This window comes from Rhincodon typus, unplaced genomic scaffold, assembly GCF_021869965.1.
Source record: "Rhincodon typus isolate 14 unplaced genomic scaffold, sRhiTyp1.1 hic_rhity00001806, whole genome shotgun sequence".
NCBI classification, from domain to species: domain Eukaryota; kingdom Metazoa; phylum Chordata; class Chondrichthyes; order Orectolobiformes; family Rhincodontidae; genus Rhincodon; species Rhincodon typus.
In genome coordinates this window covers 1,198-25,000 of record NW_025967444.1, presented here as the reverse complement: position 1 = coordinate 25,000, position 23,803 = coordinate 1,198, and the positions used below count along the sequence as shown (strand labels likewise).

The 23,803-nt window shown below is 39.2% G+C and overlaps 1 protein-coding gene across 2 annotated transcripts; it reads right to left on the bottom strand.

The window, feature by feature from the left end:
- Positions 1-1,813: 1,813 nt before the first annotated feature.
- LOC125481344 (E3 ubiquitin-protein ligase RNF19A-like) lies at positions 1,814-11,460 on the bottom strand. Of its 2 annotated transcripts, none has more exons than XM_048592790.1 (3): positions 11,352-11,460; positions 10,583-11,084; positions 1,814-2,159 (listed from the first exon to the last, which is right to left on the bottom strand). In XM_048592790.1, the coding sequence occupies exons 1-3, from the start codon at positions 11,399-11,401 to the stop codon at positions 1,836-1,838; spliced, it is 876 nt and encodes a 291-aa protein (XP_048448747.1). In that variant the 5' UTR covers positions 11,402-11,460; the 3' UTR covers positions 1,814-1,835. The 2 variants fall into 2 exon arrangements, with proteins under 2 accessions (XP_048448747.1, XP_048448748.1); XM_048592791.1 differs by having other exon boundaries at positions 11,324-11,425.
- Positions 11,461-23,803: the final 12,343 nt, after the last annotated feature.

The following is a 23,803-nucleotide window of genomic DNA, read 5'->3' as shown; positions in this document are numbered from 1 at the left end:
GTAGTTTGAGCCACATTGTCTCTAATTCCTTGGAATGTCTTCTTTTGTAAATACAGATGAAATGTAATCAATTAACATCCCTGCAACCACAACTTTTTAAAAGGGTCCACCTTATTCCTAACCACCCTCTTCTACCTAAATTAATTGTAGAAGTTTACATGGATTTTGATAGCTCTGACAAGTTTCTTCCATATAGTCTGTTAGTAGCCCTCATCATCCAATTTTTCACCGTTTGCTGTTCTTTATATTTCCCACTTGACAATACTTTTTCTTATTTTTACATACTTTTAACTTTTTTTTTGTCATCCATGGTTTTTTTTCCCTCTTGGAAAAGAGAGCCCCTCCCCAGGGATATAAACAGTTCTGAGAGATGTTAATTTTTTTTAAACATCACCCACTGACCTTCTGCCATTTTACCCATTACTAGATTTGCCAAGGACTCTGGGTTAAAAGTGAGCTTCAACCCTGATGTGTGCATGTTAGTGGCCTAACATCTTAGTGTAAATTAGTGTGCTATGAAGGTCGCAGCTTTGGGAAGAGCCATTAAACATCCCTACCCTATCGGTGAAGAAAGGAAGGGTCAAAGAGTCTATCACTCTCAGTGCTGCCAGCAAGAAACTGTTGAAAGAAACCAGGACGAAAGAATTTCAATTGATCTGCAAAGCCAAGAATCACAAAATTTACTATTCAACTACCAACATCAACACTACCAGTAAAAACCATTGCAATGACTTTCCAACTACTCTTCACAAACTACTCAGAGCGACCCACTTTTTGTTTTAAACCTTAAATGTTTTTGCTTGAACTCACTTCTTATTACCAATCTGTGTGTATGCATGTTGCGTTATTATTTCTTCTCATGCTCATAACTAATACACTTACTCTTTTGTTAACTCAAGAAAGCCTGGTTAAATTGGGTCCTTTCAAAACAGAAATTCCTTTGGCTTGGAAACAAGGTATGTGCAAGAGACAAGATCCATTTTGAATTAACCTTGTTGCGACCAACTAAGGGGGGGGTGATCCGATTAAGGAGGAAAACAAGTTTATTCTTCCTTATCTGAGAGCTTGACAGTCTCACCTGGTTACTAGTTATAAAGTTTATTTATAGATAAATTTTAATTCCATATGCTTTATTACTACTTTAATTGTAAACTAATTGTAAACACAATCACTACCCACTAAAAGAAGCCAAACACTAACAAATTAATTACTTATTCTGTAACATACTGGCCATTCCATGCTGTCTGCTATGATTTCACTTTGAGTTTTATAATGAACTTTCCCAATAACAGTTAATAACAATCTTTGAGAAATAGAATTCAAAAACTTTTCAAAGTTTATGTCCCTTGCTGCTGGTTCACCAACTGGTGCCAATCTTTTGTTATTTACCCTTAAAAAGTTTCCATGATTCTCTAAATCTGTTAGATTCCCTGGTTCCAGTTAGAAAAGTTCCAATTTTTTTTAAAAGCTTTCCTCATAATTATAACTTCTTTTCTGGTATCATTCTCGCGCACCCTCCAGAGGACTCACTGTACCTCCAGCAAAATCTTCTCTCTTTAGGTAATTATCCAATTCTCTTTGGAAAGCAGAATTGAATCTGCCACTTCCACATTCTCTGGCATGGTATTCCAGATCCTAGACACATTGTGTAAAAAAGAGGGTTCTCCTCATTTCACCTCTAGTTTTTCTGCCAATCACTTTGAAACTGGTTCTTGGTACTCCCAATGGAAACAGTTTCTCCTTATCTAGTCTGTCTAGCCACCTTCAATGAGTTTGAACACCTATCTATCAATTGCAGCAATTAAATTATACGGTCAGTAAACAGATTGTCTTTTTTAAACAGGAACACACACATACCCACAGTCTGGGGCTGGACACCATCGACAGTCTGGGTCAGAAGCCAGGTACCGACGTAACATAAACTCCTCATATTTCTCCATCAGCGCCTGATCATTCAGTATCATCCGGATATCATACGGATTTAGCCGCTCCGAGCACTCAGGGCAGCTGATATTCACGCGGCTCTCTGTGATTTCGATGCGCAGGTACTGGCGCAAACAGTCAAGGCAGGAACGGTGGTGGCATGTCATAATTTCGGGCACATTCTCCTGCGGATGACGCACTAAACAGAGGGGGCATTCCAGAAAGCCGGACAACACCTTGAATAAAGAACAAACATAAGATAATCAGTTGTCACAAATTCCTTATTGTTTCTGCCTGCCGATTGAATCTGCAGAGAAACCTATCATAAATAGATAGAACACAGAAGAATTGAACTGAAGCAGGAAGATCCAGTGTTTGAGGAGCATGTTCAGTTCATTCATTTCAGTCACAGCCATCTGATGGGTGTTACAATTGATGACATTGTCCACAGAAGGAAAAAAACATACTGTACCATGATTCCTACTCCTGATCAGGTAACAGTGATACCTGCTTCAAAAGATGCTCATGGGTCAATAGCAGGATACAGTAAGCCCAAGGCCTGGTTGTGATTTTCCCCTTCTGAGACCAGTAAGCCCTTCTCTCTGCCCATGATTACACTTTAAGAATTTAACACCACAATGTCACAGAGTGGCTGCTCGAAGAACAGCTTTCCAGCAGAAGAGGAGAGAAGAGAAAACCAGAGAAAGAATATTGTACACGAGCTGATGCGTCTTCAGAAACAACAACTTCATAAGCTAGATTTCTTCTGTCCCATCTTCAGTGTAATCATCAAACAGACTCAAAGCACGCTACAACACCTCTTGAATGTGTCCATTTAAGCAATCCACTAAAATTCAGCATTTTATTTAACAAATATAGCGCAAAGAACATAATAAATGTTGATCAGGATGACTGATATCAACACCAGAATTGCATACATTGTTTCCAGACTTTCATTGTCAGTGTAATTTTAAGTTGAGGTATCAGTCATCAAGACCAGTGCGGCCCTGACCTCAAATTCACAAACTATTTCTAACATTGTGACAAATGATGATGGTGATGGTGACGACACCAAACTTGCACCAGTCTGTGCTGCAAAAATAGGCACAAGAGGAGACGTTTTGGCAGGGCTTGGTACGAATCAACATTACTTTCCAAGTCTATTGTTCATAAACTGATGTCAGATATGTGCACACTCACTGCTGCCTGGTCATTACATTTTCCTTTTTTACGATATTAATATCACCACATAACTCTCACTTGCTCAGACATAAAGATATTATTAATCCAAAACAAGAAAAAAAAACAAACAAACCTTCTATACATTTCATGAAGTAATAACGATTAGGAGACATAACAGAATCCAGACTTGTCAGGTCTTGCCCATCTGGTTGTCAGGTACCAGTTTCATGGGTTTTAAAAGCTCCCTCACTCTTTGTAATGATAATTCACTGTCTAATATTTCCTTAATCCAGGCAGGTCCATTGAACCTACTCATTGGTATTAAAAAATGGTACACGATTCAATGGAGAGGCCTCCTAACCATTCAGGATTGTGTAATCATGTGTGTCTTTTTCCCTTCTCCTTTCAACACCTCTCCCCAAAATTTGCTCCCACACATTGATGCTGGTGCAATCATCATTAACAGTTGCTCAATTCATCCCAACTCTCGGTGAGAAGCTTCTGTCTAATCCAATTCACCCCCCTCCACAGTGACATTGCAGCGTTTTAAATGGACGAACACAGGCATGACAAGGGTCACAGACTCTTGTTGGACAGATTTCCGCGAGGTTTTATTATGGTACCTCCTTCCTTTAAATGCTCCACACCCACACTCCCAGATGATTTGATTGGCAAGAGGCCCATCTGATGAAAATTAGATCACAGCTGATCAGAAAACCTCACGAAAGCAGGAAGCAAACTGATTTGATACCAAAGTCCAACTGTTGATGTGACACTTAGTTAAATAGCAATTTAAAGAACTCAGTAACTGGTGGCACAAATGGCTGTTTTACTCCTGGCAATATCTGAGAATATAGGTTCACTGGGACCATTCACTTCGATCCCAGTTTTGAAAATTAACTGTAAGAGCTTGCTTTCTAACTTCTGGGCAGCTGCAACTTCTACCTCCATTCCCAGTCACTGTCCCAAATTGTTGTCAGAGGTTGGGAATCCTGCAGACAGCAGCTCACCTCCTGTCTCCCCCAAGTCAAGAGTGAGATGGAATAGTTTCCATTTGCTAAGACCAGCTTCAACAACACTTAATAACTCGTCAGCATCCAGGAAAAAGCAGATGGCTTGATCAGGATCACATCTAACACCTTCAACATTCACTTTCTAACACTGATGAAACAGTGGTAGCAGTGCATACCATCTACAAATTGCACTGCAACAACTCATCTAGGCTCCTCCAACTTTCCAAACTGGAGACCTCTACCAACTAGAAGTACAAGGTGACAGCAGGTGTAGAGGGACATCATCTGCAAGCTTCCCTTCACGCTACACACTATCCTGACTTGGAACCTTTTCCCTCCTGATCATTCTAATCCTGAGCCTGGTCTTCTGTTCTTTTCCCTTCCCGCTGCTGAACACAGCTCTATTCACTGAGACACCCTCTTAATATCTCTCCCTATAACTTCTTCCTTAAAACCTAGATAAATATTTTGTGAAACTTTCACTAACTCTTTTCAACCTAGCTATCCTGATTGCATGCCAGATTACAGCAATGGACTAGACCAAACCCCCTCAAAATATTTTATGATAGCCTGTACCCTAACTTTCTCTTATTTTAAAAGGCGAGTATAAAGCATTGCATTCCAGATGCAATTCAGTTGGTCAAACTACTTGATTTTAAGCAAAACACACTTTATTTTTTACTACACAGTTAAAATACAGACAAAATTAAAGTGCTTAAAAAATATACATACATTAATGACTACTAATTAACTGTTCCAATATAATAAACATCCCTTAAACACACCCTTGGTAAAGGCAAATTCAGTAAAATTGATTGTCTCACATGCAATTTTAGCAGCAGGAAGAGAATCCCAACTTTTAGCTGTTACAGAGACAGGAATAAGAGGTTCAACATCCAGCTTCAAGATCCCAGCAACTGCAGAAAGCCAGAACTAGAAATCTTGGTTTTGTGGAGGTTTGACCCTACGCATTCAGGCAACTTCTATTGTTCCAACTTTAAAAAAACCCAAGGCCTCAAGCTGTTCACTTTACTGGCTTTCAGCAGACTGCTGCTCACCTCTGTTTCAACCTTCATAAAAAAAAAGGACAAAATACACCTCTTAAAGCCATAGTATCATCACAATAGGAAATATATTTCAAAGGGCTTTTGAACTTTTTTAAAAATATTGTAGGTGATGTGTCAGAAGCAAGTTGTTGGAATTGTGTACTTAAGTGTTAAAGTTAACAAAAAATAAAAAATGCTCTGAAGCTTTATTCAATTTGAGTCAAGAGCACAATGTCAGTTTTGAGAGTCACTAACTGATTGGTCATTTTGAACTTACTTATTTGGAAAGTGGTGTTGGTAAACAATTGGGCACAGTCTAATTTCAATAAAAACTGCATCTAAAGCTTGTCCACCACGTCTCAAACAATAAAACAAAAACTGCTTATGGCAGAGCAGTGTTTGACTTGGCTTCCGCATCCTTTGGAGATTTCCCAAGGTTGGTTAAAGACTAATTGCACATATTCATTGTACTTTTAAATTGGAGTTTTATTTTGAAGGCATGTGTTTCTTTTTAAATTAAAAAAAATTGGAATTTATTAACTTATTATCCTAATTTATGCAAGGACAATATGCAACTATCACCTTGCCCACTTTTGCACCATGTGAATTAAGACCCAATATCTACCAGTTTCATTGCGTTTTGATTAAATAATTTTTATATTTTAAAAGCATTCAGTTGAACACTGGTAAAGTGGGTTTCAAACAGTAATAAGTACACTATTTTTTGTTTTAATATGCAAAAGTGTACCAGGAATATATTCTTTGTTTTTAAAAGAAAGTATGACCAGTCCGGTTTACTGACACACTTATGATCATATAAAACTCCTATCTAGTAGCTCAGTTGGAAACAGAAAAACATTATTGTCGAGTTCAGCCAAAATCTGGCATTGAACTTCTTGCTGCCAGTTGGGAACTAAGCCAATCTTCTATGGCAGGAGCAATACAATTGCCACACCCTTCCTAAGTTCAATTAAATTCACAAACATAGCTTTTGAAAGGTTTAACTTGCACATTCGTTACTCTTACTGCCACTTGTTAAATGTTAAAGAAAGGTAAATATGTTGCTAGCTCCTCTGAAATAATTTGAACTTTCAGAAAGTACAGTAACAACACAAGTAGTCTATGTAGAGCCTTGCTGATTGCACGTAGTCACTTAATGTTCTGTCTCAGAATGAACAAAAATTCAAAACTAAGTGACTATTTCCTGCGGGATCATTGAAACATGTCATGGTATTACAACAACCTACCCATTCACTTTAAAACCAACTTAATTAATTTCACTTATAACACAATAATTGAAAAATCTCTGACAGATCAGCAAACATATTTAAAATAGGTCGGAGTTGTAATAAAACAGACTTAAAGACAGCTCAATAATGCTACACTGGCCTTGGATCAGCTCAATTTCCATGTAGTTTACAAAATCTGTCTGGGATTTCATTCCTAGAACTCTAAAGGGATTTGCAAAATTGGTTATCTCATCTGATGTTCTTTGACTTTTTTCCACCCCAAATAGAAATGTTATTAAAGTCCTCAAAATGTTAAACTCCACATAATTAGGTCTTATCACTGCAACCAGGCAACAAAAACAATTGTGTAATTTTCCTACAAACCTCTGCGTGTTAAGTTATCTGGAATGTGCATTCTTTCTGACTGACTGATGACACTTTGCAGTGCACTTCCTTCTGAAATTATAGACAAATAGTTCAGTGTCCTTTGTCTGCTCGACGTGGCATTTTGCCTCCATTAGTTGCTGCAACTGATGATCTATCTCAATTCTTCAACACAAATGAAGGGTGGGAAGAATCAAAATGTAAATTATAAAATTAAACTGTACTTCACACATAGCTCAATCATTAGCCTGCAACACTTGTCCAAAGCTTTTATTTATACATCAGATAGTGCAGCAAATTGAAGAATTTCTAGTCATTGCTAAATTATCAGGGTAAACTCCACAGGCAAGGAAAGAAATTCAGTGACAAAATCAGCCAAGATGCTCTCATGGAGCAATGAGAGGCTATTTAATTAACGGCACTGTTAGAAACCTGTGATCAAGTCACTTCTTAGTGCCTTCATCAGAAAAAGGATGTGCAACTTGGAGAGATTTAAAACAGGGAATGGAACATGAAACAATATTTGTATTCAAAACTTGTGTTAGACACAGCAGTCACCTTCCATAAAGTTTCACCTTGTCCTCTTTTACGGTGTTCACAGCATTTTCCACATAATTAATGTGTAGAACAATCCTGGGCCAGAATCATTAGTTCATGCATCTATTGACAAAGCATTGTGCCAACCAAATGTGTATGCCACAGAAAAAGACAAGAGATTCTTAAGTTGGCTGTGGTTGGAAACTGCAAAGAGAATTGTGTGTGAAGGGGCTGAATGTACACAAGAGAACACAGAGGAATGATGTTAACCACCATATTAGGAAGCACTACATGGCAGGAATAACTATTGGAGCTTGTGAGAAAAACTGTTAACATGTATGTCAGTGCCCATATGTTTGATCAGTAGTATTATAAAATAAACATCTTTTTGATATCTGGCAGTAGTAATGGCTGGATAGCAACAGTTGTTTTAAACTATACATTAAAAAAAAAATTTTTCCAAAGAAATTTGAAGAAAAAAACCCATATAATTAAACTTCAGTAGTATATCCATTGATAATCTTCAACAATTCACAGAGAGATCTTTTTTAAAAAATGAACATCAAGTTATATGTAAAATACATTACACCTTTCAATTTAGCCTCAACTATATTTAATAGATTTTCAGTTAGTTTCACTATTTTTGATAATTAATTTTCACACTATTCCTTCTGCTCTACAGTGTCCCCTGATCTCTGACAATCCAAAGCAGGGCTAAGACCCAAGTGGTCATATCCTAACAGATATAATTATAGATTGTGTTCCCAAACTTGGACAAAAAAAAAGTGGACTAAGTTGGCAATGCAGCAGTCTGATCAATTTGTACAAGAATTTCAGATTGGATGCTAGATCATATCAGAATGCTGCTGCTGCTGGGTTTAAGAGGCTTTAAATGCCTGACACAGGCAGACCAGATTGCCTCTTACTCTCCTGTCTCTTCCTGGTCCCTAAACTCTCCTTGTTGCTCATGCTGGTAACCCAGCAAAGATCAGCAAACCACTGTTCAGGTAATCCCAGGTGTAAACGTATGCACAGATGGATTCGTAACCTGCTTCTGCAGTTTAATGAGCACATTCCAGTTAACACACTGGGGCCCTAGCCCATTTCAACATGTAGATAGTGATGTTGTTTGACTAAATGCCTTCCAATATCATCTTCAGCAGGTCTGGACAAAATAATCATTTGGGTAATTTTTGAGACAAATTATTTGTTGCTCCCTTCTCACATAATACCCCTGATATTTGTCAGAGCATCTTTGAATTATGTTTTAAAAAGCACCATGAGCAGAATGCTGCAGTATCAATGCACTTTTCCCAGGGATATAAAAAAGAGCCTTTAGGACATGTAGATAATTTACTTTGATAGGCTCAGTCTATCCCTGTTTGTTGTAAAAGGGTCTATTCCCATATGCAGTCTTGGCCATTTAATCTTAGCAGGTTTATCACTGGCCTTGGGAGACATGTGAGCAGAAGTGAACCCAGTCATCAAGAACTTCAGATAACAAGGTGTAGGGCTGGATGAACACAGCAGGTCAGGCAGCATCAGAGGAGCAGGAAAGCTGACATTTCGGGTCTGGACCCTTCCAAGAATTTCAGTTCGGGAAAACATCCTTTGATCTTTTGGATATTTTTAAAAGGAAAATGATTCCATTCATTCTCTTAAAAAATGTTAAAGCATTCAAGAAAACCTGACAATTCTTCATCATAAACAGAATTTGGGTTATTCCTAACACATTAACTGGGTTAGATGTACATGGAATGCAATCACTAATGTATAGTAGATTCCTTGACATCTAAATCAATTGATCAGTTTTTGAAAAATCTGTGAATTGTAAATTTTGAAGTTAGCTAAGATGAAGATTTAGGGCTTATCAAGTGACTTGGCAAAATTAATCAAAATTTGAAGGGCACAGGGCAAAATATTAAAAGTGAAAAATGAGAGGGTTAAGTCCTAAATCAGAAAAATAAATGAATATTAGCAGATTGGCCTTTGAAGCAGACATACAAATGGTCAAGGAAATCATATGTATTTCTGAAAACAGAAGGGAATGAAGTAATATTGAGAAGGCAGAGGGTTTGAATTAATTTCTCAAAAGGGTCCTAATGGCTCCTCTTCTTATCCTTGAAAATGATAATGTCAAATAACACAAAAGATGCCGAACTGGACAGGATTTCATTCCTAGAGAAATTATGAATGCCTTGTGTAATTGGAGTATTTGGAGGATGAAGAACTGCCTCAAAACAATGACGTAACTCATTTTCTTTTAAAATTATTTAACAAGTACCTGTAAACAAATTTGCCAAGAGGCAAGTGAATGAACATTAATCTTGAATGCGTAATATCATGAGAAAAACTCATTTGACATTTTAGATGCCAGCAGACTGTTTTGCCAAACACTTTTCTTGGCTTGCTGTGTTCATCCAGTTCTGCACCTTGTTAGCTTTGAAAGCTGCTTGCTTGAGTGATGTGCTTTTTAAATGCCAGATCCGGGTTGCTCAAGCTAGAATGATTCCTTGGCTTATGGGAGAGTCATGACGACCTATTGCCAAGCCTTTACAGCAGAACGTTTCATGAGTATGCAGAGGTATCGAGTCAGAACCTACAACGAGGTTATGTCTTTCTAACTCTGCAATTTCACGCATTAAAAGTATATATTGAGGTACAAAACATGCTTTTGTGGCATTGGCAGTTAGTATGTCATGCAGTACAGTAATCCAAGCTTAAGAAAATCACCAGTAAACTACCCAACTACTGAAGGCATTATAAAAGTTAACTGTAATTTATTCTGGAAATGCAACTTTCTTTGAGCAAGGGACAGAAACATATTATGATCATAATTCTGTAGTCATTATTTGTTATGACCTTTGGGGAAGGGGTTGGATAAACTTTGACCATTATGCCTCATAGCCTCTACATTGTGCAATTGGTCAGTACATAATTATTAAACTTTAAGAAGGCACAAATAACAATCCTGTCTTTATTAAAATAATAATTACTGGGGAATCTTTATCTGCCTATGAAAGGATTGCAATGATAATCTGACCCCGCCTGCCAGACAGTGACAACACTAAAGTGGCATTTAGGCCACTCTAAGCCTAAATTCATAAAAGTTTCCAATGCCCACGTATATTTTGGTTTTACTATAGCGGCTTAAACGATACTAACATTGATTCTACACTATATATTTTCTTTATAAAAACGCTGTGATTTGAGGTCAGATTACTCAATTCTATCGCCTAATCATATTTAATGGTAAATAGATTCTAACCTTCCTTGCTGAATCTGAAGATGTTAATGTCGTCCGGCTGTCAGACGCGTGCAGTTTCTTTTCAGTCTCTGCCACTTCAATGTGGATGCTTTCGATGCTGGCAACAGATACTTCCTGCTTCTCCTTTGCTTTGGATTTGCCATTAAATATGCTCTGGAAAGAAATTCTTCTTCTCTTTGCCGGGCATTTGGGATTTGGAGTTGCATTAACTGAGGAATGGGGGGAATCAGAACGCATTTTTGTCTTTCCGGTGCTCGGGGGTGACTGCAATAAATTTCCTTTAGGACCTGTGTGTGTGTGTGGTGTTACTAAAGCAGCTTCAGTCAATAATGGCAGTGATAGTTGAACAGTCTCAGCCAGCTGAGGTACAGCACAGCTGGATACAAAAGATCGGCTCCACCAAGGTCCCCCAGCCCGCCCCGAGTCTGTCTCCCTCGGCAGCGGCTTCACCGGGCCACCGCTTTGTCTCCTCCTCCGTCCCTTCCTCTCCTTCTGGTCGAAGCTGCAACATAAAACAAGAGGAAATGAGCAAGTCCGTTTTTACTCAGGCTTGTGTGAGTTGTGTCATCATGAAGGCAAGACAGAGCATGCTCAGGAAAAGTGCCTCACCTACTGCCCTTTAAACGGAGTTAACAGAAAATTACAGCGTGTGGGCTGGAAACTGCGTCATGGTCAATAATTCGATCATTTCAGATACACTTGCTAACAAAAAAAAACACCACAATCAGTTACTAGTCTCACTTTGACAACATGATGTTTAACTCCTCACCGGCTCACTGTTTGGAGAGCAGTCTGATCACAGCTTCCAAACCTCCACATTGCACAGATACGTCTGACTTTCACTTTGGCTACTTTGTCAGTGAATCATTTAACTCTTTAACAACCATTCACAAATTGGGGGGAGGAGACGGCTGATTTATTTAATTCAGCAATAAAATCCTGTAAACAGTATCAAGATCCATTTTTAAAATCATCTAACTTAGCTTTGAGGATTATATTCTTTATGTAAGCTTATCTTAGAAAAATAATTTCTTTGCTGGACCAGCACGTTTCCTCACTGACAGAAAGTTGCTCATCCTGTCCTTTGCAAATTAAGCCTGATCCTTTTGCTGTGCTTGTCCTGACAAAGATTAGCAACCAGTCAAATCGGAAATTCCAACATATGTCATGGAATCGTTACAGATGTTGTTAAAACTGAAGTTACTCTGTAAATACAATGAAAACTAGTTTTAGCATTCAGTTTCCATATTTTATTTTGGCAAGAGAACATCCCAAAATATTGATAACAAGGTGTAGAGCTGGATGAACACAGCAGGCCAAGCAGCATCAAATGAAGGGTCTAGGCCCGAAACGTCAGCCTTCCTGCTCCTATGATGCTGCTTGGCCTGCTGTGTTCATCCAGCTCTACACTTTGTTATCTCAGATTTTCGAGCATCTGCAGTTCCTACTATCTCTGATCCCAAAATCATTGCTTAGCAAAAGACAATAGTCTGAATCCTTACAGTGTGCAGCAAAATTTGTTTTGGACACAGTTGGGAAGTTGTATACAAAATATACTCAGAATTATGCTGGTTATCTTTCTGATAAGAATAACTTAATCCATGAACCAAAACAATACGGCAGTGTAATAAGATGCAAGTGTTTATTTTCTTTCATTAGAAGTATTAATTGATCAATTTAAAAGTGGCTTTCTGCTCCAGCTTGACTGATACAGAAGAGTTGGTGTAGTTGTAATGTCACTGAATTAGAAGTCCAGACTACTGTTGAGGAAACCTAGGGTTTGAATGCCCACCAAGGCAGCTCATGGAATTTGAACTCAAGTAATTGATAAATCTGGAATATGAAGGTACTCTCAGTGATGGTGATCATGAAATTATCATCAGGTGTAAACCCATCTGGTTCGCTAATGTCCTTAAGGGAAGGAAATCCGCCATCCTTACCTGGTCTGGCCTCCATGTGACTCCAGACCCACAGTAATGCAGTTGACTGCCCTCTGAAATGACTTCATAAACCATTCAGTTCAAGAACAATTAGGGATGGGCAGCAAATGCTGGCATTTCCAACAATTATCCACATCCCAAGAAACAGTAAAACTACAGATGAAAACTGATTTATTGACAAAAACTAAACATTTGCAATTAGTATCCAATACTTCATCTAAGGGTGGCTGAATTTAAAATCACTGAAAATGAGTTCTATAAAAGTCCTACGCTGAATCATGAAGGGTGGCACGGTGGCTCAGTGGCTAGCACTGCTGCCTTATAGCGCCAGGGACCCAGATTGGATTCACCCTCTGTGGAGTTTGCACAATCTTCCCATATCTGCATGGGTTTCCACTGGGTGCTCCAGTTTCCTCCCACAGTCCAAAGATGTGCAGGCTAGGTGGGTTAGCCATGTTAAATTGTCCATAGTGTCCAAGGATGTGCAGGCTATAGGTGGATTAGCCATGGGAAATAGGAATAGGGTGGGGGGGTTTTGTCTGGGTGGGTGCGTCCGGGCGGGCTGCTCTTCAGAGGGTTGGTGTGGACTCAGTGTGCCAAATGATCTGCTTCCACACTGTAGGGATTCTATGAGTCATTCACTACTGTAAGCAGTGCACACTGATTGGTTTCTTAGTAAGTTAAACCTTTCTCATGCCCTTAACAAGCTTTGCATATAAATTTTTCAATTGGAAATAGGTGATTTACTGCTGGCGGTAGTTAACAGATAAAGGAAAAAAATACGATGGGTGATTTGGTGATAGGGAAAAAAATGTTCAGTTGTGTATAACAGCACTTCTGGATATTAAAAGGAGAATGTAGGAGAAACTCAGCAGGTCTGGCAGCATTGGTGGAGAGAGAAGGCAGAGTTAATGTTTCAAGTCCAGTATAACATCTTCAAAACTGGATCTTCTCCAATACTAAAGAAGAGTCATATTAGACTCAAAACATTAACTCTATTTCTCTCTTTAAGGTTCTTGCAAAGATTTCTAGCTCAGGTTGTGGATGAGGTTGTTACTTGCTCACCGAGCTGGCTGGTTATTGTACAGACATTTCATCATCATGCTAGGTAACATCATCAGTGCAGCCTCCTATGAAGTGATATTGTTCTACTCCACTAGGTATTCATGTGATCTAGTCTGTTAAGTTGGGTTGTGTCTTTTCCAGTTCTGTTCTGCATGGGTTTGTATGTGGGGTCTAATTGCATGTTTGTTGATTGCATTATGGATTGAAAACCAGGCCTCTAGGAATTCCCGTGCGTGTCTGTAGTTGGCTTGAGACGGATGGTCATGTTGTCCCAGTTACAATCCCAACAACTTCATCCACAGGTGCCTACTAGATAGACAATGCCAAGAGGACACAGTACACCCCAATACACTGGCCCTACTACCTCATATCAAGAACATATCAGAACTGACGACGAGACTCCTACAACCACTAGGAATCATGGTAGCACACAAACCCACAGTCACACTATGACAAACACTGACAAGGACCAAAGACCCCACACCCACAACATGCAGGACCAATGTAGTTTACAAAATACCTTGCAATGACAGCAACAAACATTACATTGGCCAGACCAGAAAGAAATTAGCCATCAGGATACATGAACACCAGCTAGCAGCAAAATGACATGACCAACTTTCCCTCATCTCAGTGCACTTGGACAATGAAGGCCATCAATTTAACTGGGACAATGTGACCATCTTAGCTCAAGTCAATCACAGACATGCACAAGAATTCCTAGGGGCCTGGTTTTCAACCCTTAATGCAATCAACAAACATGTGGAATTAGAACCCATATACAAACCCATGCAGAACAGAACCAGAAATGACATAACCAAACTTAACAGACTGGATCATATAAATACCAGTCTGAGTAGAACAAAATCGCTTCATCGGAGGCTGCACTGATGATGTTACCTAGCATGGTGACGAAATGTCTGTACAATAACCAGCCAGCTCAGCGAGCAAGCCAACAATCTCACCTGTTTCTCTCTCCACAGATGCTGCCAGACCTGCCGAGTTTGTCCAGCATTTTCTGTTTTTGTTTCCGACAGTATTGACTTGCTTCCTCTTTGTGTGCTCAACTGTAAGAACTGGTGATCAGATTTAATCTCCAGACTGTACATTAGACCGCCCTACTGTAGATAGACTTCATACATTGGCATAGCAATGTACAAAGTAAATGGGAGGGATGACAATGATAGGAAGTGACAGAAGAGTGGACACCAAATTTGAGCTGTATTATTTCCTTTAAACATATTACCCTGTATTCAAATATTCACAATTGAAATCTGAATTTTATGAGGTATAGCACAGACCACAGGTATACCACTATACAATAAGATAATGATTATAATTTTGGAATAGGAAACAATCGGTTAAGAAGTCAAATTCTACCATAGGAAATCTTCAAATTGAAGTCAATAAATCTATGAATTTGCGAGTTATCTTGACAGTTGTCAAATTATTGTAAAATCCCAACTGGATCACTCGTATTTTTCTGGCAAGACTTGATTCTAGTCAACAATGCAGCTGGCTCTTAATTACCTCGATGCAAAAGAATCACCACGCCACATTCTGACTTAAGAAATCTAGCCTAGTTAGTATTACCCGCATCCCAAGAATTAAAAAAAAAGCCGAAATATTATCCTCACTGGACCATTACACATCGTTTCATGGACATCATTAGGTAAAATCAATAATGCAAACCTTAATATCACCTCTCTCCCTAAAGAGACACGCTAAAGTGGCCTCCACCATGACCAATCTGACTTCAATCATTGACCACAGAACAGTGATCAAACGTGGGAACTACCTTGTTAGCTTTAACCATTACGACAGTGGACTATGAATTAGTTCAGACAGTTCCCAGTCCACTAGCTCTTTGGCGTCATCTACTCAGTCATACTCAAATTAAGACACTCCCAGCTTGTATTATGAAAAGATTAATGAAGGTAAACATAGTATCACATGAATAGGCAGGTGAAATCTATTAAAGCAACTCACTGGTTTTGTTAGAAACTGTTTGAAAAATCTTTCTTGCCTGATGTTTGTCAAACATTACAGCAGAAGGACACAATTTGTATGAAACTCATGCCTAAAATGAGTCAGTCATATCTGACACCCTCCTTCTCTAAACAATTGGGTTGGCAGTGTATTTTCAATAAAATTTAAAAAATGAACTTTATAATACCAAATTGGTTTTAAAAGGCAACGTGTTCACTAGTGGCCTATTAGATAAAACAATTGCCCTCATTTTTGATCATCAGTAGCCAAACTCACATCAGGCATTAAATGAGATTTCACTTTTTTTTTCCCCTCAGAAGTTGTAGGTATTGCTGACTGGGCCAGCATTTATTGCTTATCCCTAATTGCCCTCAAGGAGGTAGTAGTGGTGGTAAACTGCCTTTTCAAACTGTTGCAGTCCATGGGGTATTAGGAACCCACAGTGCTTTTAGCAGGAGAGTTCCAGAATTTTAAACCAGCAAAAGAAATGACAAGGTAGTTCCAATTCAGGATGGTCTGAGGCTTGGAGGGGAACTGACAGGTAATAGTGTTTCCATGTATCTGCTACTTTTGACTTCTATGGTAAGTGTCAGAGGTTTGGATGGTGCTATCTACACAGCTTGGGTGAGTTGCTGCAGTGCATTTTGTACCTGGTACACATTGCTATCGTAGTTCTATTAGTGAGTGAATGGTGAAGGTGGTGGATGGGGTACCAGCTAAGAAAGCTGCTCTGACCTGGTGGTGTTGAACATTTTGAATGTTGTTGGTCTCAAACAAGGAAAAGTGAGAAAACAAGGGAATCGGTAATCCAATTCGATCACTACCCTTTGACTCCTCCTGGAAAGTTATGTAGATCTTAGATAAGAACAGAATCAGCCTTAGCTTTAATTTTTCTTTCACCCCTCACTTACCATTCTCCACGATTTAATGCCCTGTGTCTGGGATCACAAATCAAGAATATTACTAATGGGCAAGGTAACAAAAGCTTCCTCTACTCATTGGACTATATCTCCAGAACAAAGATGAAGATTTCTTTTCTCTTCTTTGGAACAGTCTGCCTAGAATGTGGTGGGTGGGGCTGTTGAATATTTTTAAGACAGAGGTAGATAGATTCTTGATGAGTAAGGGAATCAAAAGTTACCTAGATGGGGAAGTGGAATTTGAAACACAATCATATCAGCCATGATCTTATTGAATGGCACAAAGGGCTGAATGGTCTACTTCTGCTCTTATTTGATATGATTATAAGAAACAGCAACCTCGGATAGCAGAACACAAGAGAAAGTCATGGAGTGGGTAGGAGCAGCAGCATTCTCTTTGTTATTATTCTCTGAGGACCACGGCCAATGTTCCAGGAGTGGCAGACATTCTCAGTGTAATAGGGACAATTCAGTCAAATGCTAATTGTGCTACTAATTCACAATTCAGATATAAATCAACCTATTCACAGATGAAGAATGGACACACTTACTAAGCATGCTTATTTCTAGTGATAAATCCACTTACAGTTGTATCAGTAAAACTGTGCCAGGTTACCCCTCTTAAAACCATTAAGAGATATTGTTAGTTGATAGAAGAAAAATCCCTTCTGCACCGTTGTTAACCGAATCTGCTCAGTCATGGATGATTATAAATTTATGATTATGCATATTAATTGAAGCAGAATTTTGAACAATACCTTAACCAGTATGACTTCAAATATATTTTGGGTATAACCTTCCTGAGTAACCCCAAAGCAGAAACTCTACCCCAGTATTATTTAGAACCTTGGCAAGCCCCACAGGCCTCACTTTACCTAATGGTTAGCCTCCATCTGTCATATCTACAAAATACACAATAGGCTAAACACCTGTAGCCTTATTGCTCATTTGTTTTGCATTGGTTTATTAAGAAAAGGGAGGATATTTACAAGAAAAATCAGTGTGATGTCTTATGCCTTGGAGTGGAAAGATGCAGGTCTATGCATGTGATTGGTCGCATATGGGAAGGCTAATTAAAATCTGATACCCAATTTCATGTCATCTATCTGGCAGCTTGAGTATTCATTAATTGAAATATTATCAATTTTGGGCACACTAATCAGTGAATTGGAATTTCAATCAATATTAATGCACAAAGATCTTTATGAAGGGCAGTATTTACATCAGAGTGATTTACTTTTTTGCAGATTAAAAACTTACATTGGACTCCTTACTTTCAAAAAGCCTTTATAATGTTTTGTTAGATACATATTGAAAGGCATAGGTGGTAGCTCATGTGGATAAAAGCACTGTAGTGATTGGAACCAGGGCCTCATTCACTGTGAGATCCTTGATTGGCCCAGGTTAACAGCCCCAGTCAGGGAGTCCTGGCTGACAGTTATAAACAGGAGATTCAGAAGGAACTGCCTTTGAGCTGGTTAGTCAGAGTCCATGCACTGTGCACATGGAAATAAAGGGTGACTTGGTGATGGGATACTGGCCTTTGTGCACTTATTTCAAGTACCAAATAGTTGAAGGCTATGACCCTAGGTGGTCAAGATGAGGCCATTCAGCCCCTCAAGCCTCCACCACCATTTTGTTCGATTATGGCTTATTTGTACCTTAGTTCCATCCACCCACCTTGGTTCAATAACCCTTAATTTGCTTGTCAAATAATACCAGTTTTGAAAATTTCAATTAACTTTGGCTCACAATGTTTAAAAGGTGAAAGTTCCAGACTTCCATGACCTTTTAAGTGAAGAAGTGCTTCTTGACATCACCTCCAAAACCTAAGGCTCCTCTAAAGTTTATGCCCCTTCTTCTGGACATTCCCACCACAGGAAATTGTTTTCGTTTATGTGAGCTACCAGCTGCTTTGACAAACTTAAAAACCTCTTTTACACCATGTTTTAATCTTTTATACTTATGGAAGACAAGCCATGTTTGCAACCTGTCCTCATTATTTTACTAGTATAATTCTAGTGAATCAGTGTTACATACCCTCCAAAGCCATTCTATCCTTCAGGTGTGATTCCCAGAATCAAATGCAATACTGAGTTGGAGACTAGCCACACCTTTGAGCAGCTGTAACATAAACCTCCATCTCTTTGTAAGCAACCCTTTTGAGATAAAAGCCAACATTCCACTTTTTACATTACATGTTTTGGACCAGTCTGTAGATCACAGATGACTTTTTTAAAAAGTATATTTTGGTCGGCTTAATGTTCTTTATACAAAACCTAATACAGGCAGTCCCCGGGTTGCAAATTGGTTCTATTCTTGAGTCCATTCGCAAATTATTTGTAGGCAAATTGGAACACAATGCAGGACACTATAAGGACAGGTTTTGCTCATATATCAAATTTTTAAAATTATACCTCTACATGGGATTGCGTTTGTAAGTATGAGTGTTCACAAGAAGGATGTTCATAAACCAGGGAGCCCCTATACTCCAATTAATTGTGCTTTAATGAAAACAGAAAGAGCTGGAGAAACTCCGCAGGTCTGGCAGCGTCTGTGGAGAGAGAAACCAAGTTAATGTTTCAAGTCATGTTAATTGTGAGTAGTTGTTTCAGTGAAGCTGAAAGTGTGAGTTAAAAAGCCCACAAGCAGTATTTGCTTGGTGCATCAGTGTTAAAAGTTGACAATTCAACCCATCATGTGTACACTGGCTCTCTGAATGAGAATAATGACTGAGAACTATTCTCCTGCCATTTCCCTGTAGCCTTGTACATTTATTTGAATAGAAACAATTATATAATTAACTTCAAAAAATAAATTGTACTTAGAGCTCAGGAAAGAAAATTGAGGGGTAATACTGGCTTGGTGAAGCTAACTGTCTGTGAAAAGCTGGTGTTGCACCTGTGTTTAAATGCAGAAGGCAGTTTCCAGATCCAGGAAAGCAGATACCCAGGAAAGGAAAGTGAAATTGAAGCTGTCTATGGAGGAGTGGCTTTAGAGGTAAATCCTAGGTCTTTGCAAGAGAAGAATTAGAAACTTTTGTAAGATGTTAATGAGATTTGATGATCCAGTGTCACTAATGGCTAGAAAGTTGCGCGAAATTCATCGGAGCTGCATTTGCTATTTGAGGTGCTCTGTGGAGACTTTGACTACATTTTGTCTGTTACCTACATATACCTCAAGTTAATTCTAATTGGATGTCAGAAAATAAATTGTGTAATCAAATAACCAAAAGACCCCTCCCATCCAGTCATACTGTCTTTCACCCTTTTCCAACAGGCAGAAGATACAAAAGGTGAAAACAGATTCCAACAGATTCAAGAACAGCTTCCTCCCTGCTGTTATCAGACTTATGAACAGACCTCTCGTATATTAGAGTCGATCTTTCTCCGCACTTTGTAGCTGTAACACTATATTCTGCATTCTGTTCCATTACCCTGATGTACTTACGTAAGGTATGATTTATCTGGTTAGCATGCAAAACAATAGTTTTCACTGTATCTCGGTACATATAACAATAATAAATCAAATCAATATAATAGATTGTATTACTCTTTAAATTCTGTATAATTAAGTTTTATTAGTGTTTGTTCACAACCTTGAATCTTGTGGCTCTAGTCTCATAATAAGTATCTTGGATCTCATACTTTGTCAAAATTTACAAAATACATTAGTAGTCCGAAGCTAGATTGTATTATAAATTGAGCAGTCTGTCTTGGGATGATAACAATCTACACACCTCAATTTAGGTACTTAAGGGTGTGCCTGTCACTGAACATTAAGTTTTGAGGAAGTGTCACCAGACCCAAAACGTTAACTCTGATTCCTCTTCACAGATGCTGCCAAACCTGCTGAGCTTTTCCAGCAATTTTTGTTTTTGTTTCTGATTTACAGCATCCACAGTTCTTCTGGTTTTTTAAAGTTAGGTAAAGGGACGGGTACAATGGATAGAATTTTCTTTTTCTTTATATATTCATCTGCATGTATGAATTACCCTAATTTACGGGTGGGAAACTCGCTGGAACCATGCGGACTCCAATATCCAGGCACTGTATTTAAAAAGGCAGCCAACAGCATTTTGGTCCTTGCAAGAACATCACTCAACTTCTGTCCATCATTCCCAGCCGCCCCTGGAGATGTCAGAGACCAGGCCAAAAAGCAGCCCTGCCTTTAGCAATGCCTCTCTAGAGGTTCTCCTAAAGGCATTTCAGGAGAGAAGAGGAGTTCATATCCCTGTGGATGGCAACAGAAGACCATCCCAAATGATAAAGAGGACAGAGGTGGCTGTGGAGTTTAGTACACATGAGTACCTCATGAGAACCTGGCTCCAGTTCTACAGGAGGATAAATAATTTCTGTGGTCTGTTAGGATGTGTACCACTGTCTTTATGCTTCATGCTCTAAGAGATAGTGTTAAAATTGTACCTTTTCCACTGCAGAGGACTGTCAGACACAAGGTTGTGTGTCAAGCCTCTCCTGTCAAATCCCTCATGTGCAATCGATGTCCATCACTTCATTACAGCTAACAGTGTAGCCTTACTGGGATCACAGTGCTGCTGCCTCTCACACATAGAGTCATAGAAATGTTCAACATGGAAACAGACCCTTTGCTCCAATTCGTCCATCTGACCAGATATCCTAAATTAATCTAATCTCATTTGCCAGCATTAGGCCCATATCCTTCTAAACCCTTCCTATTCATATACCCATCCAGATGCCTTTTAAATGTTGTAACTGTACCAGCCTCCACCACTTCCTCTGGCAGCTTGTTCCATACATGCACGACCCTCTGCATGAAAGGGTTGCCCCCTTAGATCCCTTTTCAATCTTTCCCTTCTCAACTTAAACCAATGCCTTCTAGTTTTGGACTCCTCTACCCTGGGGAAAAGGCCTTGACTATTCACCCTATCCATGCCCATGATTTTATAAACCTCTATAAGGTCATGACGTTCCAGGGAAAATAGCCCCAGCCTATTTAGCCTCTCTCAATAGCTTAAACCCTGCCAACATCATTGTAAATCTTTTCTGAACCCTTTCAAGTTTAACATCTTTCCTATAGCAAGGAGACCAGAACTGAACGCAGTATTCCAAAAGTAGCCTAACCAATGTCCTGAACACCCACAACATGACCTCCCAACTCCTACCTTCCAGAGTTCACTTTGAAAACATGAAAAGAGCTACAATACTTAGTAGTCTGTGCACCCATTAACTCACTGGCCATCACAAATAGGACAGCATACAGGTTTGAGAGCTTTTCAATAAAGCCTTGCCTGGGACATGGATATATCAACAAAATTTAGCCTGTTGAGCTCTGATTGTCTGTCCTGATGAACTTTGCTGACATCATGGGCAGACTTGTTGACTCAGTCAGCCTTCACCCCTAACACTGTCTAACAACAACATTGCATTGACTGAGGCTTCTGCTAAGCTGGTTGATCCTGTCAAGCCTCACTCCTTACCTTGTTAGTGTTTTGCACTATGGTTATGAAGGAGGTATATTATTGAAGAAGTTTGTATCCATTGGAACCTCAGGAAGAAGTCAACCTCACCAGATACTTGCCTCATATATAGAATTGGGATTGTGAGCACGTCCCCCATTTCTTTGTCCATCGACATCGCAATCTTTAACATACTTATAATGGTCTGGGTGTTAATGAGTATTCATGTTATGCTAATTAATGCAAAGCAGGTGATTGGGAACCTGAAAGGTTCTGAGAACTGAATAGCAAAAGTTTGACCTGTTTCTGGAACCCTGTATTTTTGAATTTAAGTCCCCAACCTGTCCTTCTAAAAGCTCTCTGCAGACGTGGAAAATTCTTCCCAATCCCTCAAGTCTAGCTGTCCAAAAGCTAGAGATGTCGAAAAACTGGAAACTTTTATGATGCTCCATGCATCAATTTTACCTGTTGGGACAACATGGCTAGCTACTGGTGTGTCTGGTGCTCCAAGTGACCCCTGACTTTACCCAACCAGGCTTTACCTGAACTGCCTACATCCCAAATCTGACAGAAATCTGGTCTGAGAGGCTCGGTGGCTCAGTGGTTAGCACTGCTGCCTCACAGCCCCAGGGAACCAGATTCGATTCCACCATCGGCTGACTGTCGGTGTGAAGTTTTCACATTTGCCCCGTGTCTGTGTGGGTTTGCTCTGGTTTCCTCCCACATATCAAAGATGTGCAAGTCAGGTGGAGTGGCCATGCTAAATTGCCCTATTGTGTCGAGGAATGTGCAGGTTAAGTGGATTAGCCATGGGAACTGTAGAGTTACAGGGATGGCGTGAGTCTGGGTGGGATGCTGTTCAGAGGATTGATGGGCCGAATGGCTAGCTTCCACACTGTAGGGATTCTACGATCTATCCTGAGATTGCCAGATTTGAGGTGCCTTAGCTGAGCAATTCACCAAATTTGTTGATCTGTGGATAGTATGTTCTTCACGTGGTTCTTTCTGTGTAGGATGCAGGGGAAAACTACAAAGGCTTGGAAAAAGAACGTGATGCATGAGTATTCAGTGCTATGTTCCACGTCCCTTGGGGACCTACAGGCATGACGTCCCTAATCTTCGAGACTGCTCTGTCAAGTAATAACTCAGAGTGGCAGATTTTAATTAGTTCTTTTTTATGGATATATACACACTAGAGTGAAATGGAAACCCTGCTTAAGGAAGCAAAGTATCTTAATACAAAACTTTAGCATTGCTGCAAGAAGCCTGTTTCCCAGACCTAACTGTAAACCTGTGCCAAAGCCACACCTTTCCATCTGAGTGACAGGAATTGGTGTACCAAAAGATTAAAGGTGGCACCTGATAAGATATCATTAAATTATCAAATAAACCAATTTATAAATCAGAATAATATATGTTCTGACCAGATTATAATTAAGCAATGTTTCAGAGCTGGTTTTAGATGTTGACAACCTCCAAAATATAAATTAATTTTGCAACCTTGGTGTAAAAGGGTAGATAAAACTCCAAGGAACAATGTCAGCCGTAAACAAAATCTATTAGCTTGCCAAATGCTTTCAAAACATGATGAATATTCTCCAACTTGGAAAACACTGTATGAAATTAATCAACTTTTGCAATCTTAAGGCATTATTCAAGGAATTATTAATCACTAACAAAAGAAAATATATTAACTAAACTAGCATAATAACTTTGAAACCATTCAATGGTTTCATAAAACGCAGGATCAGCTTAAACTGCAGCAATTATCAAGAACCACATGTATTGATGTTATGGCAAAAACTTTTCTTTTTCCCTAACCATACAGCCACTTTTGCTTTGACACTTTAGCCTGGGCGATGGGCAGATC

Coding starts and splice junctions, on each gene's coding strand:
- LOC125481344 (XM_048592790.1), bottom strand. CDS start 11,401: ATGTGGAGGTTTGGAAGCTGTGATCAGACTGCTCTCCAAACAGTGAGC. Junction 11,085..11,351: donor GCTCTCCAAACAGTGAGCCG/GTGAGGAGTTAA, acceptor TTTATGTTGCAG/CTTCGACCAGAAGGAGAGGA. Junction 2,160..10,582: donor CTTCAGATTCAGCAAGGAAG/GTTAGAATCTAT, acceptor TCTTTATTCAAG/GTGTTGTCCGGCTTTCTGGA.